The sequence below is a fragment of the Chaetodon auriga genome, chromosome 10, assembly GCF_051107435.1.
Source record: "Chaetodon auriga isolate fChaAug3 chromosome 10, fChaAug3.hap1, whole genome shotgun sequence".
Classification (NCBI taxonomy): Eukaryota; Metazoa; Chordata; class Actinopteri; order Chaetodontiformes; family Chaetodontidae; genus Chaetodon; species Chaetodon auriga.
In genome coordinates this window covers 6,159,025-6,173,315 of record NC_135083.1, presented here as the reverse complement: position 1 = coordinate 6,173,315, position 14,291 = coordinate 6,159,025, and the positions used below count along the sequence as shown (strand labels likewise).

The 14,291-nt window shown below is 43.4% G+C and overlaps 2 protein-coding genes across 4 annotated transcripts; both read left to right on the top strand.

The window, feature by feature from the left end:
- Positions 1-4: 4 nt before the first annotated feature.
- apex2 (APEX nuclease (apurinic/apyrimidinic endonuclease) 2) lies at positions 5-3,415 on the top strand. Its single transcript, XM_076740318.1, has 6 exons — positions 5-195; positions 326-409; positions 652-832; positions 1,053-1,196; positions 1,408-1,477; positions 2,085-3,415. The coding sequence occupies exons 1-6, from the start codon at positions 81-83 to the stop codon at positions 3,240-3,242; spliced, it is 1,752 nt and encodes a 583-aa protein (XP_076596433.1). The 5' UTR covers positions 5-80; the 3' UTR covers positions 3,243-3,415.
- An 869-nt stretch (positions 3,416-4,284) lies between these two features.
- Positions 4,285-14,224, top strand: LOC143327455 (sodium-coupled neutral amino acid transporter 3-like). Of its 3 annotated transcripts, XM_076741799.1 has the most exons (17): positions 4,285-4,411; positions 5,896-6,024; positions 7,759-7,884; positions 8,065-8,149; positions 8,288-8,403; positions 9,502-9,575; positions 9,678-9,770; positions 9,896-9,977; positions 10,094-10,176; positions 10,340-10,398; positions 10,485-10,622; positions 10,885-10,964; positions 11,218-11,318; positions 11,498-11,622; positions 12,424-12,568; positions 12,669-12,772; positions 12,863-14,224. In XM_076741799.1, exons 3-17 carry the CDS (start codon positions 7,844-7,846, stop codon positions 12,965-12,967), a joined length of 1,431 nt encoding a protein of 476 aa, XP_076597914.1. In that variant the 5' UTR covers positions 4,285-4,411; positions 5,896-6,024; positions 7,759-7,843; the 3' UTR covers positions 12,968-14,224. The 3 variants fall into 3 exon arrangements, with proteins under 3 accessions (XP_076597914.1, XP_076597915.1, XP_076597916.1); XM_076741800.1 differs by lacking the exon at positions 5,896-6,024; XM_076741801.1 differs by lacking the exons at positions 4,285-4,411; positions 5,896-6,024 and adding an exon at positions 6,665-7,409.
- The last annotated feature ends 67 nt before the right edge of the window (positions 14,225-14,291 follow it).

The following is a 14,291-nucleotide window of genomic DNA, read 5'->3' as shown; positions in this document are numbered from 1 at the left end:
TTTTACTTCCGGGTGTGCACATTGGCAAGCTGGACTGTCTTGCGAATGTGTTTTCAGTTATACAACGGTAGTTTTACACAATGAAGATCGTTACCTGGAACATAAATGGCATAAGAGCTTTCAGAGGCGGCATTAAAAATGCCCTTCATTTGCTGGACGCAGATATTATCTGCTTTCAAGAGACAAAAGTGACAAGTAAGTGGTTTCCTTACGAGTTTGGAAAACGCGGGTGCTGTCAAGTAACGTTAACGTAACGTTACCACAACCAGAAGTCTGTCACGAAAGAATAAAAAGTTAACCCCCCAAACAACTTGTCCCCCCACAGGAGACTTACTCGATGAAAGAACTGCCATTGTTGACGGCTACAACTCCTATTTCAGCTTCAGTCGAGGACGCAGTGGCTATTCAGGTGCATTACATTGACATAACAATTCATTTTGTGTCTTCATGCTAGCGCTGTGTTCTGTAAGCTATGTGTCCCCTTCCGGTTATAGTTAGTTCACACAAACAAGAAGACCCCATTTTGTAAAGTAAAGCAAATGCCTGATAATTCACTTTACTGAATGGGCACCCAATGCCATTGTTACACCTGCTTCATAGTTGCAGCTGACACTATATTAACCATTCACCTGTCATTCCTGACACGCACAGGCGTTGCCACTTACTGTAAAGACAGCGCCACTCCGTTTGCTGCTGAGGAGGGTCTTACAGGTCTGCTGACCAGCCATGAAGGGGCTGTTGGATGCTACGGGGACCAGGCTGAGTTCTCCAGCGAGGAGCTGCAGCTTTTGGACAACGAGGGACGAGCCGTTATCACACAGCACAGAACCACGTAAGAGAATAATATCCACCACACGTGTGACATGTGCTGTACTGGGTATTAGTCTCTGTTCATTTTTATTAAAAATGTACATTGTAGTCTTTACTAGCAGCCAGATTTTGATAAATGTAGAGCATGTCAATCAAAATGTCACTGTATGTGTACTTTTCATTTTGTGAAGACGTTGTAAACTGTGTCTGTCTGTCTCTTTTTGACTGTTTATCCCCCACAGGTGTCAGGGAAAAGAGCAAACTGTCTCTGTAATCAATGTGTACTGTCCTCGGGCTGACCCAGAAAAGCCTGAGCGAAAGCAGTTCAAGCTGCAGTTCTACAAGCTGCTTCAGTCTCGGGCTGAAGCTCTACTGAAAGACGGAAGGTGAGAGTTTAGAAAAGTTTCCACAGACTGAAAAATGAAATTATAGTTACAATGAGACACAGGTGTATCCTGCTTTCACCACAGACAGTTTCACTTTCTTACAATGCAGCCTTCTACCAGTTTACAAGTATTGCTTTGGACAGTCTATCATGAGATACTAACTTATTCCCATTTTTGTTTAGCTAATTGTTTTTCCTGTCATATCTTTCAGCCATGTGATTGTTTTAGGAGATGTAAATACATCTCACCGGCCAATAGACCACTGTGACCCCAGCGATATTGTAAGTAAACAGTTAGAATTCTGTCATGTGAATGTTTTATGAATGTACTTGTTTCTTTTGGAAAACATGCAGATATCTTCCTGAGAGTTAGATAAGAAGATTGATACCACTCTTGTCTTTGTACAGTAAATATGAAGTAAAAGCCAGCAGCTGGTTAGCTTAGCTTAGCATTAAAGACAGGGAAAACAGGGGTAAACAGTTAGCCTGGCTCTGTTTAAAGGTAGCAAACGCTGCCCAGCAGTACCTCTAAAGCTCACTAATAGACAAGTTATATCTTGTCCGTTTAATTTGCACAAAAACAAGTGAAAATAACAGTTAGTGTCAATGTGTGTGGGCTGGCTGTGTCCCCCTGCATTTGGTCTTCGTGCTAAGTTAAGCTAACAGTCTCCTGTAGCTTAGCTTCATATGTAGCTTCATATGAACAGAGATGAAAGTGGTATTAACCTCAGCAAGGAACAAACAAGTGTGTTCCCAAAAATGTTGAACTATTTCTTTGATTTAAAGATATAATATTACATAGCAATGGCCATGTTATGTTTCTGCTAAATGTGTGTGTGTATATTCATAATAATGAAGCTGTACCCACTCTGTTTTCTTCAATTCTTAGGATGATTTTGATGAAAACCCTGGTAGGAAATGGCTGAATAGCTTTCTGCATAGTGTCAGACAGGAAGAGGAAAGGAATGAGGAAGAACCCGACGAAGAATGCGAGGTAACTTCACCAGATCCCAGCCACAGGGGAAAATTTGTGGATATGTTTCGCTATTTCCACCCAACGCGCACCAACGCCTTCACATGCTGGTCCACTCTCACTGGGGCGCGGAAAACCAACTACGGCACACGCATCGACTACGTATTTGCAGACTGCCAGCTAGCCAAGGAGCAGTTTGTGGCAGCAGATATCATGCCAGAGGTGGAGGGGTCAGACCACTGCCCTGTATGGGGGCAACTGAGCTGCTCCCTCCTGCCCAGCTCCAAGCCTCCTCCCCTCTGTACACGCTATCTGCCGGAGTTTGCCGGCAAGCAGCAGAAACTCTCACGCTTCCTTGTTAAGGTGGACCAAAAATCAAGTCAGTCTGATCAGAGAGATGCATTACCTGGATCTCAAGAAGAGGAGGAGAGGAGGGAGAATTTAAACCCACTCTGGGCTGGAAACATCCCTGGTAAAAAACGGTTAATAACATCAGACTCTGTTGTCCCAAAGGGTAAAAAGGCTAAGACTGTGAAGACCTCCTCAAAGCCACAGGGCAGCCTCCTCTCCTTTTTCAAACCCAAACTCACAAACACTCCTCACTCTACTGAAGCACCTGTCAGGCAGTGTGAAGAAACACCCAGCCTGGATGAATTCACATCATCACAAAACTCCCAAAAAGCATCCACAACTAGAGACGACGTGTTTTCGGTCTCAAGCAGCGCACGCGAAGATACCGAGCCCGTCTTTGATGGTTCGCCGCAGCTGTGCGTCAGCACCACCGCAGAGGAAAATGACAGACAGATGAAGGCAGAACATTTAACCCCACAACCCACTGTGACACACTCAGCTGCCAAAAAGGGGGCATCGTCAGTGTTTTGGAAGTCAGTGCTTCACGGACCGCCCCCACCGCCCTCCTGTAAGGTCCACGGGGAACCCTGTGTGCTTCGTACTGTGAAGAAGGAGGGGCCAAACATGGGCAAACAGTTCTTTGTGTGCGCTCGTCCTCAGGGACATGCCTCCAACCCTGACGCTCGCTGTAATTTCTTCGCATGGGTTGACAAGGCCAAGTGACATGTTTACTGCATCGACCGCAAGTTGTTTTCACTCATCAGTGGAATTCAAAACTAGCACAAAGAAGGACTGCGAGACTACTGCGCAGACATCTCATCATTTCACAGATTTTTATGACTGACTGTGTTGTTTTTTTTTTCTTTTATAAATAATAAAGACAGTAGTTTTGCATTACTGTGAGTTTGGTTTTGTTTGGTCTCAGAGCTGAAACCATTAAGCACTCCATAGATTAGTCATTTTTCAAGTAAAAACTCAAAATGTGTTCAGGCTCCAGCTTGTTAAATATGAGAAATATTCTACTTTTCTCTGTTTTATATAATTTGAAACTGAATATCTTGAAGTTTTGGACTGATGGTTGTAAAACAAGCAGTTTGAAGATGCCACTTTGGGGCCTTGTAGGCATTTTCCACTAGTTTCTGACATTTTCCAGACTAAATGATTAATCAGTAAATATGAAAGTAACTGTCAGATTAAATAATGATTAAAATAATTATGTCATACTGTACAAGAAGCATGAAAGTGGCCTGTGTATGTGTAGGTTAGTTCATGGATTCTGAAGGTCACAGAAGTCCGTCTTCTCTGTACAAAGTACTGGGTCAGATTTCTTTTTCGACCATGCCGTTTGTGCCCACTAGATGGCAATGGTAGTGAGCTGATGACACAAAGCTAAGGCTCAGAGAAGAAATGAAAAGAAACTTTCCACAGCTGCCCTTTAACTGGCACCACCAGCTGCACAGCCACAGCACTGTAATATAGGCCAGTAAGCAGAGAATCAGAATGAAGTTATTATCTCCCAGCTTTAGGCTGACATTTCATCCAAAACACTGCTTGAATGTTCCAAAAAAGCTCCTGAGGTGAAACACTAGAATCAACGCTGACAGTGTCCAAATATGTGCCGTTATAGTATTTTATAAAGTAGCAGCACCAAGTGTGGCCTGGGCAGTGTGCAGGAACAGGGAGTGGCTTGTCTTGTGACGTGGCAGGATGCTTCTTAACGCGCGCAATCACTACCTCCCTCCTTCCCCCATTTTTCTCTGTCCTCCCACAGCTGAAGAGAACTTCATGACTTCGAAAAGCTGATTTTCGGAGTGAGTCCGGTGACAAGTTTTGACTTTTACCCTATTACTTCTGTCTAGACTGAAGACATCCCTGTCTGGCAGCTATTAGAGGTGAGTAGCAGCAGAGGGCCTCGAGGCCAGCACATGCAAAGCTTCTGCAGCATTTGAGCCACGACACAGTTTCCCATTCATGCACGTGGAGGGATACTTAAGAAACTTGTTAGCATTGCCTACACTCATAATGTAAATATTGACAGTAGGAAAAAGGATTAGCTTCTTTTCAGCTGGTTTCTGCTTAACTTTTCAGCTGAAGTTCTATCTGTGCTGTCATTCGCAGCCTGTCCCTTTTGTGACATGCTGGCAGTATGCACAGCACAGAGGTGGGATTTTAAATGACTCACTGAAATGGGAGATCTTCTTGGCTCCAAATGCTGTCATGAGTGTTACGTACAAAAATAACGTGAGATGTCGGATGCATGGTTTTATTGAGACAAAATGTCTCGTGATGAACTATATTTTGCACAGGTTTGTAATTTTATACTTGAGCTGCTTTGTCCAGACTTTTCCATATCACTTGTTTGACTGACTTAAAGTCACTAATGTCATTTAAGGTGACTGAGGCAGCCATTAATCTTTTCATTATTCAGATTCACCCAATCTGCACAGAGCATGATTCTGATATTTTGCATGTAAATGGCTCCAAATAACCTTTTGCAAGAAAAATTATTGAAATGTGGAAATTATGTCTTTGTTTTTCTTTTAGTTGGATGTACAGCTTTCTCAAAATGACCCTAAAATTCTTTAAAAGGTATAAAAAAATCTAGAATCTGTATCCATTATGATCTTTACACAACAGAAAGACCCATTTTCTAGTAAGCGCATTGTGTCCTGGCGAGATAAAGAAAATGTGGGTGTTTCTTGGGTGTGCAGGCAAAGCCCCTATCTCAATTAGGTTGAACTTTATCAGCCAACTGAAGGTTTTGGCCAACTACTAATGTTAGCTGCGTGACCTTTTCGTTTCTTCTCTCATTTGTCAGTTCAGGTCTTACTCCTTGCATTAGCTCAGGCACATGATAACTTACAAGCGTGCACAATGTTTCCACTCCTAAGCACAATCACATGTGGGCAATCTTAAAAAAGCACTTATCTCCTAAGCTAATTACCATCACTGTGACTTCCAGCAGGATGCAAACTGTCAGCGAGTATCCGCCCATGCTGTAACAAAACCCCCCTGAGATGACACCCATTGCGCCCCCCTTTCTACTTGCATAGTCTTTACCGACATGGTAATTATTCTCCAGTACGAGCACCAGCAGCCCTGTTGATTGGATGGTTTCCAGGGATTACCTGTAGCTTTGAACAGCAGACGTGTCTGAAAACTACAGGTAATCCCTTTCCTTTGTTTAGATGCCAGTGTTGACACCTTTTCAGCGTCAACACCTGGTGAGTGGTTCCCTCCAGTCTCTTTGCAACTGTGATACTACCTGTAACTGGTTTAACAAAGGGTTAAGTATGGGTGTTCCCATTTCCTGCTCACTCACTCACTCCCTCCCAGCCTCTAATCTCTCTCACTCTCTCCTCTCTTCACTACCAAGGAGCTTTGGAGAGACTCCTAAGAACAAAGCTATATATAAACATTGCAAGAGAAAACTGAGTGAGCTTGCACAAGGATTTATTCTGTCAATATTCAGAGAAGAAAACTAGCCTTGTACTTGACCACCAGGGTAAGTTGCTGGAAAATGTGTGAGTGAGTGTGTGTGTCCCTGTGTTTTAGATGTTAAGGAAGAGAAGGGAAGGGCTAACTGTCAATAGTGAGCTGGTCTTGCGTCAGACAAAAGCCATGTGGTGCGCTTTGCTGGATAGTAAGGCTACTGTGAGATCTACTGTGTTCCACTTACATATGTTGTTTTATCGGCTATATTATTGTATAGACTACTGAATGTAATATCTAAATATATTTTACAATTACAACACATTGTAAAGGGCATGGGGGGGTAGTTTGGAGAGATGGCTGTATAAATAGCTGGAAAGTGCAGGAGCACTTTTTTTCCTTAAATTGCCTTTTTCCCACTTTTTTACTGTTTCCGCTCATGTAAGAGCTGCCCCTGCAACCAATGAAATATGAAACGTGGAACATGCTTCTAGTTAACCAGGTTTGTCTAGTTCCTTTATCTCCCCCACATGAAAATGCAAAGCATGGCCCAATTGTAAAATCCGCCTTTCACAACGTGAGTGTGGTAACTAGTTTGACAAAACTGTCTTTTTCTGAAAGTTGAACGATAAAGACAGCGTTGTCGGCCGTGTGCGTTGGCCATGGGCCATGGGAAAGTCACCGGGTATGGAGAAGAAAGTTACTCTAACCAGACTTGACCTGCGGCCAGTATGCAGGGAAAAGGCTACCCTGTATTTAGACTAAATACCACCATGTACACAAAAACCCTTTGTTTATCTCCGTGGCTCACTTCCATCAACCTCCAGTCAGTATTGATTATCATACATCAACAGGCCTTTTCGCTGATGAGCGTAGGAATATAAAAAATTCCAGTTTTGTGTGAAACTCTCAAGGAATGACACAATGTAGTGCGAGTGTGCTCTTGGGGGTCAGATGTGAAAATCCTGAGGGCTGCCTGACCCATAGAGAAAGGAAGTATCCCATGACCCCGTGGCAGGAGAACAGACCTACGCTCATTCCCAGAGCCCGTCCATGCCAGCTTTGTGTGGTCCACAACAGATTAGAGCAACGTAACTCCTCTGACAACAACGAGCTTTAAATGGACGCGCGTCCCGTGCAAAAGTGTCCCCTTTTGTTGGAATTTTGTTGTGTGAACTACCACAGCAATGTGTTTTTGTATCCCCGCATCTAAAGAAGGGAGCAGGACTCTAAAGTAAAGCCTCGCCAAAGGATTTTTGCATCGACCAGAAAGAGAAACAGATCATAAAAAGCAACATTCTTGTTGTCCTTGGCAAGCTGAAAAATTACAGTGGTGTGTGTCTCAAGACTTTATAAATAGGTCTGCCCTTTTGAAGCCACATAGCGTTTTCTGTTTGTATTACTTTACTTGTTTTCCTTGTTTCTTGAAGCTTCCTTCGGTTCAAGCACAACTAACTGGTATGATTACCTTTAAAAGGCTGATATTATTTAATCCCCATTGCCAGTCTGCCACTGTAATATTACTCTATATTTACTGTATCATAGACCAGAGCCAATGCTTTTACACACAAAGTATCAAAGACATCACAGTTCCCCTTCAGCGTCCCGGCAGATGGTGATGCATACAAAAGCTATGTGAAAGCATTAGAGACATTAGAGACTAGGACAATTGACAAGATCAGTGCACGAGGTTTGCTGGAATGCTGTGTATGACACCAACCCTTCTCCTGCAAAGATGAGGGCCACATTTAATTTTTGGCGTATCAGCTTAGCGTGACTTAAACTATTCTATTCTCTTTACTTCCAGCCAGGTAAAACTTTGAAGAGGGTCTCTCTCAATCCAGCAAAAGCAGATCTCCAAAGTCTCTCAAGTCACAACCGCAGCAACCAGAATGGAGCTTCAGAAGATGAATGGACACAGCAGGGATGATGGGTAAGAATCGCTGATGCAGACAGGAAAGGTGTTCAACTCAGGGAACTAAAATGCTGCTTCAAATGTCAGTTATTCTGAAGGTTATCCCCCAGATATAATGTTTTTGTTTACACCTCCCGTTGTGCCTGTTTGTGTGTTTTTTCCAAGTCTTCATTCTCACCATTTTTTCCCCCATCGTAGGTTTGATGCGCCGGACGCCATGGCTGAACATGAGGAGTTTCTCCCACATAAAACTGGTGGCAAGAAAGAAATGCACTTCACAGATGTGAGTGCTTTTGTTCAGCCACGAAAGTCAGATTGATTTGCTGTCGTAAAATGAGATGCAGTAAACACAACTGATGCTGATTTTAGCTTGTGAATCTGTTTGTCTGTGTGACACCCTCTGTTGTCTTTCTCGCTGCAGTTTGAGGGAAAGACTTCATTTGGCATGTCCATCTTTAACCTCAGTAACGCCATAATGGGCAGTGGAATTCTGGGACTGGCGTTTGCGATGTCCAACACCGGAATCATTCTTTTTATGTGAGTAAGGAAGCCAAACACACGGTCACCATTTTGACTAAACAACTTTGCGCCTGGCTGTATCCATCAGAGTGTGCATGTCTTTGCTGGCAGCTGTGCTTTAGCTGTAATGTGGTCCCGTCTTGTGCAACAAGGACAAAAGTATACTGATTTCAGCTCCTTGTGATTTATATTTAGTATTTGGGTGAAGACACGTATGCAAGCTCACTGAGGTTACAAGAATAGAGCGGGCTTGTTCGTCGTGCGCGTGTGCGTGTGTGTGAGTTTACGAGTTGTAGACAGACAAGATTTTTACCAGCTGAAGTCATTTTGGCCAGTCCTCACTTGTTCAGGCAGCTATTTCTTAATGCCGTCTCTTAAAAGAAATCCTTTCATCATTCAATCCTTTATTTTGACATGGCTTTTAAGTAGATAATTGCTGTATTATATACTTACATGTTTCACTTCCTTTAGTGTAAATGTTAGCCATTTCATATTTTTTGCAAGTCTTTTAGCCACATACTGCTGTATAGGTAAATTACAGCTAATCATGGGCTGGTTAGTGGATGCAGATTGGATATAGTCAATAGAGGGTCCTTATAAGGATAGGCGTGGGGCCACAGACACGTGTGTGTATCATCTGACTGTGTGTGTGTACTTGTGTTTGAACAGGTATGTGTGGTGGTGGTGCGGGGGATGGGCTCAGTGCTTCAGCATGCATGTGTTTCTGTCTCTCTACCTGTGCGAGCTGGACGTTTAACACCCAGCGTACTGCGGGAGAACCAAACCTGATCTGTCAGAATGTACATTAGAGCTCATACACGCGCAGTCTCTCTAAATCAGATTTGAGTGGTTAAAAATAGCCCGTAGTGATCAGATCCAAGACACGCCTGCCTGGATCAGCGCTGTGTGGCTGACTGGGGGGAGGTGGACGGTGGCAGGAGAGTCCGTCTCTCAAAGCCAAACTCACTTGTGTGTGTGTGGGGAAAAAAGACAACAATCACAGGGATTGATCTTTAACAGAAGTTCTTAAGGAAGAAGTTTACTAAACCTACTAAAATTTAACTCTCATAAGAATCATGTGCACATTTGTGAGGCCCTTTCTCTTGTCTGCCCCAGAATCCTGTTGGTGTGCATCGCCATCCTGTCTGCATACTCAATTCATCTCCTGCTGAAAAGTGCCGGAGTCGTCGGTAAGCCGGAGCCAGACTCAATACACATGACATGGCCACGGGGTTAATTCTGCATTCATAGCTCATCGCGCTCATATATTTGTAATATTGGTGTTTTTTCAGGGATAAGAGCTTATGAGCAGCTTGGAAACCGGGCTTTTGGGCCCCCGGGAAAAATGCTGGCCGCGTGTATCATTACAGTACACAACATTGGAGGTATTGTCATGCCGTTTCCTCCTTATACTGTTTGTGTCTGATGCCTGTGGGTGAAAGCATTTACATCTAGAAGGATTAAATGTGTATAAGCAAACAGCACAAAACAAATTTTCGCTTCCTTTCAGCAATGTCCAGCTACCTCTTCATCGTCAAGTCTGAGCTCCCGCTGGTTATTCAGGCTTTCCTCAGTAAACATGAAAACACAGGGTGAGTGCGAAAGTGATATCCTGACAATGGTTTGTGTATAACAGTAGTTTTAGTTTCTTTTTTTTTTGTGGTGTATTGATTTTTTTTCCCCATCTGTTTGTCCGTCTGTCTCGTAGAGAGTGGTTCCTGAATGGAAACTACTTGATCATCATTGTTAGCGCACTCATCATCCTTCCTCTAGCACTCATGAAACAACTTGGTATGTTTCTCATTCTGTTGTTTTGTTCTGTTTTTTAAATCTCACGTACATCATGTGTCCACGACCTGTTTCTGTTGAGTTTGCTCTCACGTCCTGTATCATCACTCACAGCGTCTGTCTCGAACTATAAGTCATATCTCATGTTACTGTCGTTGCCACACAGGTTACTTAGGCTACACAAGTGGCTTCTCCCTCTCCTGCATGGTGTTTTTCCTGATTTCGGTGAGTCTGAACTGGATGCGTACAACCCCACAAACTGTTCCCCTGTTAGATATTTATTTATTAATCAATGAGTTTTGTCTCGGCAGGTTATCTACAAGAAATTCAACATCACGTGTCCACTGGAAGATGATCACCATAACATGACTTCCATTGCTGATTACCACCCTGTCGTGAATGAGACGGACGACTTCTGCGAGGCCAAACTGTTAACAGTCAACTCTCAGGTTAGAGGAAAAGCACTTGTAACAGTTTCCTGAATTGTCAGCTGGGTATTCATTATTTGGTTAGCGCAGCAGATTCACCGCCACATGTTCTGCGCCAGAGCGTCTTATGTCAACAGCATTAAGGCGCGTTATGTCAACAGCAGCGTCGGGCATGAAACGAGCATTTAAATGCGTCCTCCGCTCGACTTGAAATGCTGTTCAGTCGTCTTCGTGCAGTGTTTGGTGGCTCTGCTCACTGACCTTTGCTGTGCTTGATTTTCAGACTGCGTACACCATCCCAATTCTGGCCTTCGCTTTCGTGTGCCACCCAGAGGTGCTGCCCATCTACACCGAGCTGCGAGAGTAAGTGAGAAAGGCACAATTATTATTATTAGTTACAATGATCCTTAAATGAATGGCAGCAGGGTTGGGGTTTCTTGGTTGAAGAAACATTTTGACTGACATGAAACATAGTTAAGGAAATGTACACGTTATGATAACAGTCAGTTTTCATACCACAGTAGACTGTAAAACTGGTTTGCCTTCTGCCACCAGAGTTCATTTACTGGCAAGTTTTAGTAAATCAATGTCATTTTTCTGCTTGTTTTCACACTAGTGCCACCAAGAAACGTATGCAGGCTGTTGCCAACGTCTCCATCATGGCCATGTTTGTCATGTACCTGCTAACTGCTCTTTTCGGTTACCTCACCTTTTATGGTAAGATGCTCTTTACCTCTCAGAGTCAAAGGTCACCTTGTTCTGATGCTGTGAACGGCACAAGTTTCCAATGAATGGCTCACTTGTGCCCGGAGCCCGGACGCATTTTCCAGTGTTGTGAATGAGGGGCTAGACCACGTGAGATACGTCAAAGTGTGTGTGCGCCTCTCTGTGGGCAGGTGCTGTGGAGTCAGAGCTGTTGCACACCTACAGTCGAGTGGACCCCCTGGATGTCATGGTTCTCTGCGTGCGTCTGGCTGTGCTGGTGGCCGTCACTCTGACCGTCCCTGTGGTTCTTTTCCCGGTGAGAACATCCACCATCTCTAGTTCAGGAAGAACATTTAGATCAAGAACAACAAGAGTGACAGCAACATTTCTCATGGCTTCCTGATACTGTCCACTCATTCAAAGTCAACATAAGATAAGTAGCTTCTGATAAAATCACTAAAAATAAGAGACAAGGAAGAGGAGATTAAAAGAATGCAGAGCTGAAATGATCACTCGAATAACTGATTTGTCGATACGTAGAAAACTGATCAGCTATTTTTGACGATCAGTTAATTGTTTACTTTTTTTTTAAAGGTTCCAGCTTCTAAAATGTGAATCTGTGGTTTTACAAGGGAGTTATATGCCAGATTATTTACTGTGAGCGGGGACTTCCTGGTTCTCCCCTACAGGCGCTGGCAGGCTTTAGACAGAGTCAGGCCAGCTGTTTCCAGTCTTTATGCTGAGCTAGGTTAACCAACTGCTGGCTCATGTTGAACCAGCAGGCGTGAGAGCAGTATTATCTTCTCATCTAACTGCCTCCAAGAGAGCAAACGAGCACATTTCCCAAATCTGGAACTGGTCTTTTATTATTGACTTAGTGGACAGAGAGCCGAAACTATTAAGTGCCTTACACTTCTGGTCTCACTTCACATCGTATCAAAGCTGCTAAAATGTCAGCTTGTTGCAGTTGAGTAGGAGCTCAGCGGCTTTACCAACATCTCCTCAGCAGCACTTCTGTGACACTTTAATGTTACCGGTGGTGATAAACAGCATCAACCTTTACTTTTACACAGTTCTGTCAATGACTTTCTCCCTCTTTCTTTCCATCCTTCTGCAGATCCGCAGGGCCTTGCTTCAGATCTTGTTCCCTGACAAGCCTTTCCGCTGGGCCGTACACATCGGCATTGCATTTTGTCTCATCTCCTTCGTCAACGTACTTGTCATCTTCGTGCCCTCCATCCGCGACATCTTTGGCCTCATCGGTACGTTTACACGGGAGAAAGAAGGCTTTTTTTTTTTTGTTATGCGAGCTGTATCATCTGCTCTGTAACCATCTTCTCCGTTCTCCTCCTTCATCTTCAGGAGCCACATCTGCCCCCAGCCTCATCTTCATCTTGCCTGGGACCTTCTACATCCGGATTGTTCCCGAAGACCAGGAGCCTTTACTGTCCAGACCCAAGATTCAGGTACAGCTCAGTTCCTTCAGGATGCTGTCTTGGTCATTTAAATTTCCGTCGTTGATCCAGATGTTGTTGTCTCTCCTCCTCCTCCTGCAGGCCGCATGCTTTGCAGCACTGGGATTCATCTTCATGGTCATGAGTTTGTCATTTATCATCATTGACTGGGTGACTGGGGAGTCTCGAAGCGGAGGCGCACACTAGCCGCCGTGACCGCACAGAGATGCTCCGAACAGGATGCCAACCAAAGCTCTCCCTGTCATTAAATTACCCCCGATCTGCCGCGTTCTCAGCCAAATCCAAACAGGAAACTTTGGCTGCACAGACGAAGGATATGTGAAGAACCTTCGCTTGCAACAAATACAAAAAAAGAAAGCGTTTTGACATGTTATTTGGCAGACAAAAGGCCCTGTAATGGAGGAGAGAAGACAGAATACAAAGCAATGTGTTCTGGCTGAATAAAACCTATGTCCCCGCCTCGCGGCAAGGAGTTGTGCGGAGGCATGTGTAGAAATTCAAAAGACAGCAGAGAGATGAATGGGAACAGCATGACTCAAATGGAAATCCCATTTTAGAGTATGGATGTGCACTGTGGAATAGCTCAGTCACTGCCAAAATCCTGCCAGTCTACTTCCCTACAACTCAGATTTTACAGGACAGAAATTTGATAGTGTTGTCAGGAAATTGTTTTCTTTTTATCAGACAGAAAAACATTTCGGTCTCTTCATTCATCAGTCGCTGTTTCTTTACGCTATTTACACTGCTGGTGTTGTCCAAATGTCTCTGAACTTCACAGATTCAGCTAAACATGATCAGCGAGGGTTAGTCTGCACGTCCTCACTAACCATCCAACCTACTAAAACACAATTTTCAATGAGTTTTACATGGAGTTTTAATTAATAATTTTAATTAATGTCCTTAATGTGATTTTAATGTATTTTGTTGAGCTATCTTCTCACTTGTGGTGATCTTTGAAACTGAGTCCAAGGTTACCTTTCATAAATAATCCCGACAGATACGGTGCAATTTGTGGTGTTCAGCTGCTATCCATGAAGGTCGAACAGACAGTTACTGACAATCATGTGAGACAACACACACAGACACGTGGTTTGTACAATTTTTACAAGCTTTTATGTATTCCTGAAGAAATCCTTCGCTGCAAACCAAAGAATTTAACTATTGTGTCACATTAAAATATGGTGTAACACACTTTTTTGTTTTTTACCAAGTTAGCAAAGGCGAATTCAAAATTGTACATAAAGATAATACAGTGTTAAAAATGCTGTGTTTGTTTTAGCAGTCCCAGAAACTGTTCAGTGCGGTGAATAACGACGGATGGTTTTTAAGTTAAAATGAATGGAGTCTTCTTTTTTTTGTCTTGAAAATATGACAAAAAGATATTTTGACTTTGTACATTTTTAAATTAATTTCAATGTCAATAAACTATGTCTTTCATTTGTACGGAAGTGTTCTGTTTTAATCTAAGCAAACATGCTAAGCGAACCGTGGGGCTGTAAAATGAAAGTAC

Bases quoted from the DNA above. Each gene is read 5' to 3' on its own strand.
- apex2 (XM_076740318.1), top strand. From the start codon at position 81: ATGAAGATCGTTACCTGGAACATAAATGGCATAAGAGCTTTCAGAGGC. The intron at 410-651 runs GTGCATTACATT...TGACACGCACAG, and splicing joins AGGACGCAGTGGCTATTCAG to GCGTTGCCACTTACTGTAAA. The intron at 1,197-1,407 runs GTGAGAGTTTAG...CATATCTTTCAG, and splicing joins GCTCTACTGAAAGACGGAAG to CCATGTGATTGTTTTAGGAG.
- LOC143327455 (XM_076741800.1), top strand. From the start codon at position 7,844: ATGGAGCTTCAGAAGATGAATGGACACAGCAGGGATGATGG. The intron at 10,177-10,339 runs GTATGTTTCTCA...GTTGCCACACAG, and splicing joins AGCACTCATGAAACAACTTG to GTTACTTAGGCTACACAAGT. The intron at 10,965-11,217 runs GTAAGTGAGAAA...TTTTCACACTAG, and splicing joins ATCTACACCGAGCTGCGAGA to TGCCACCAAGAAACGTATGC.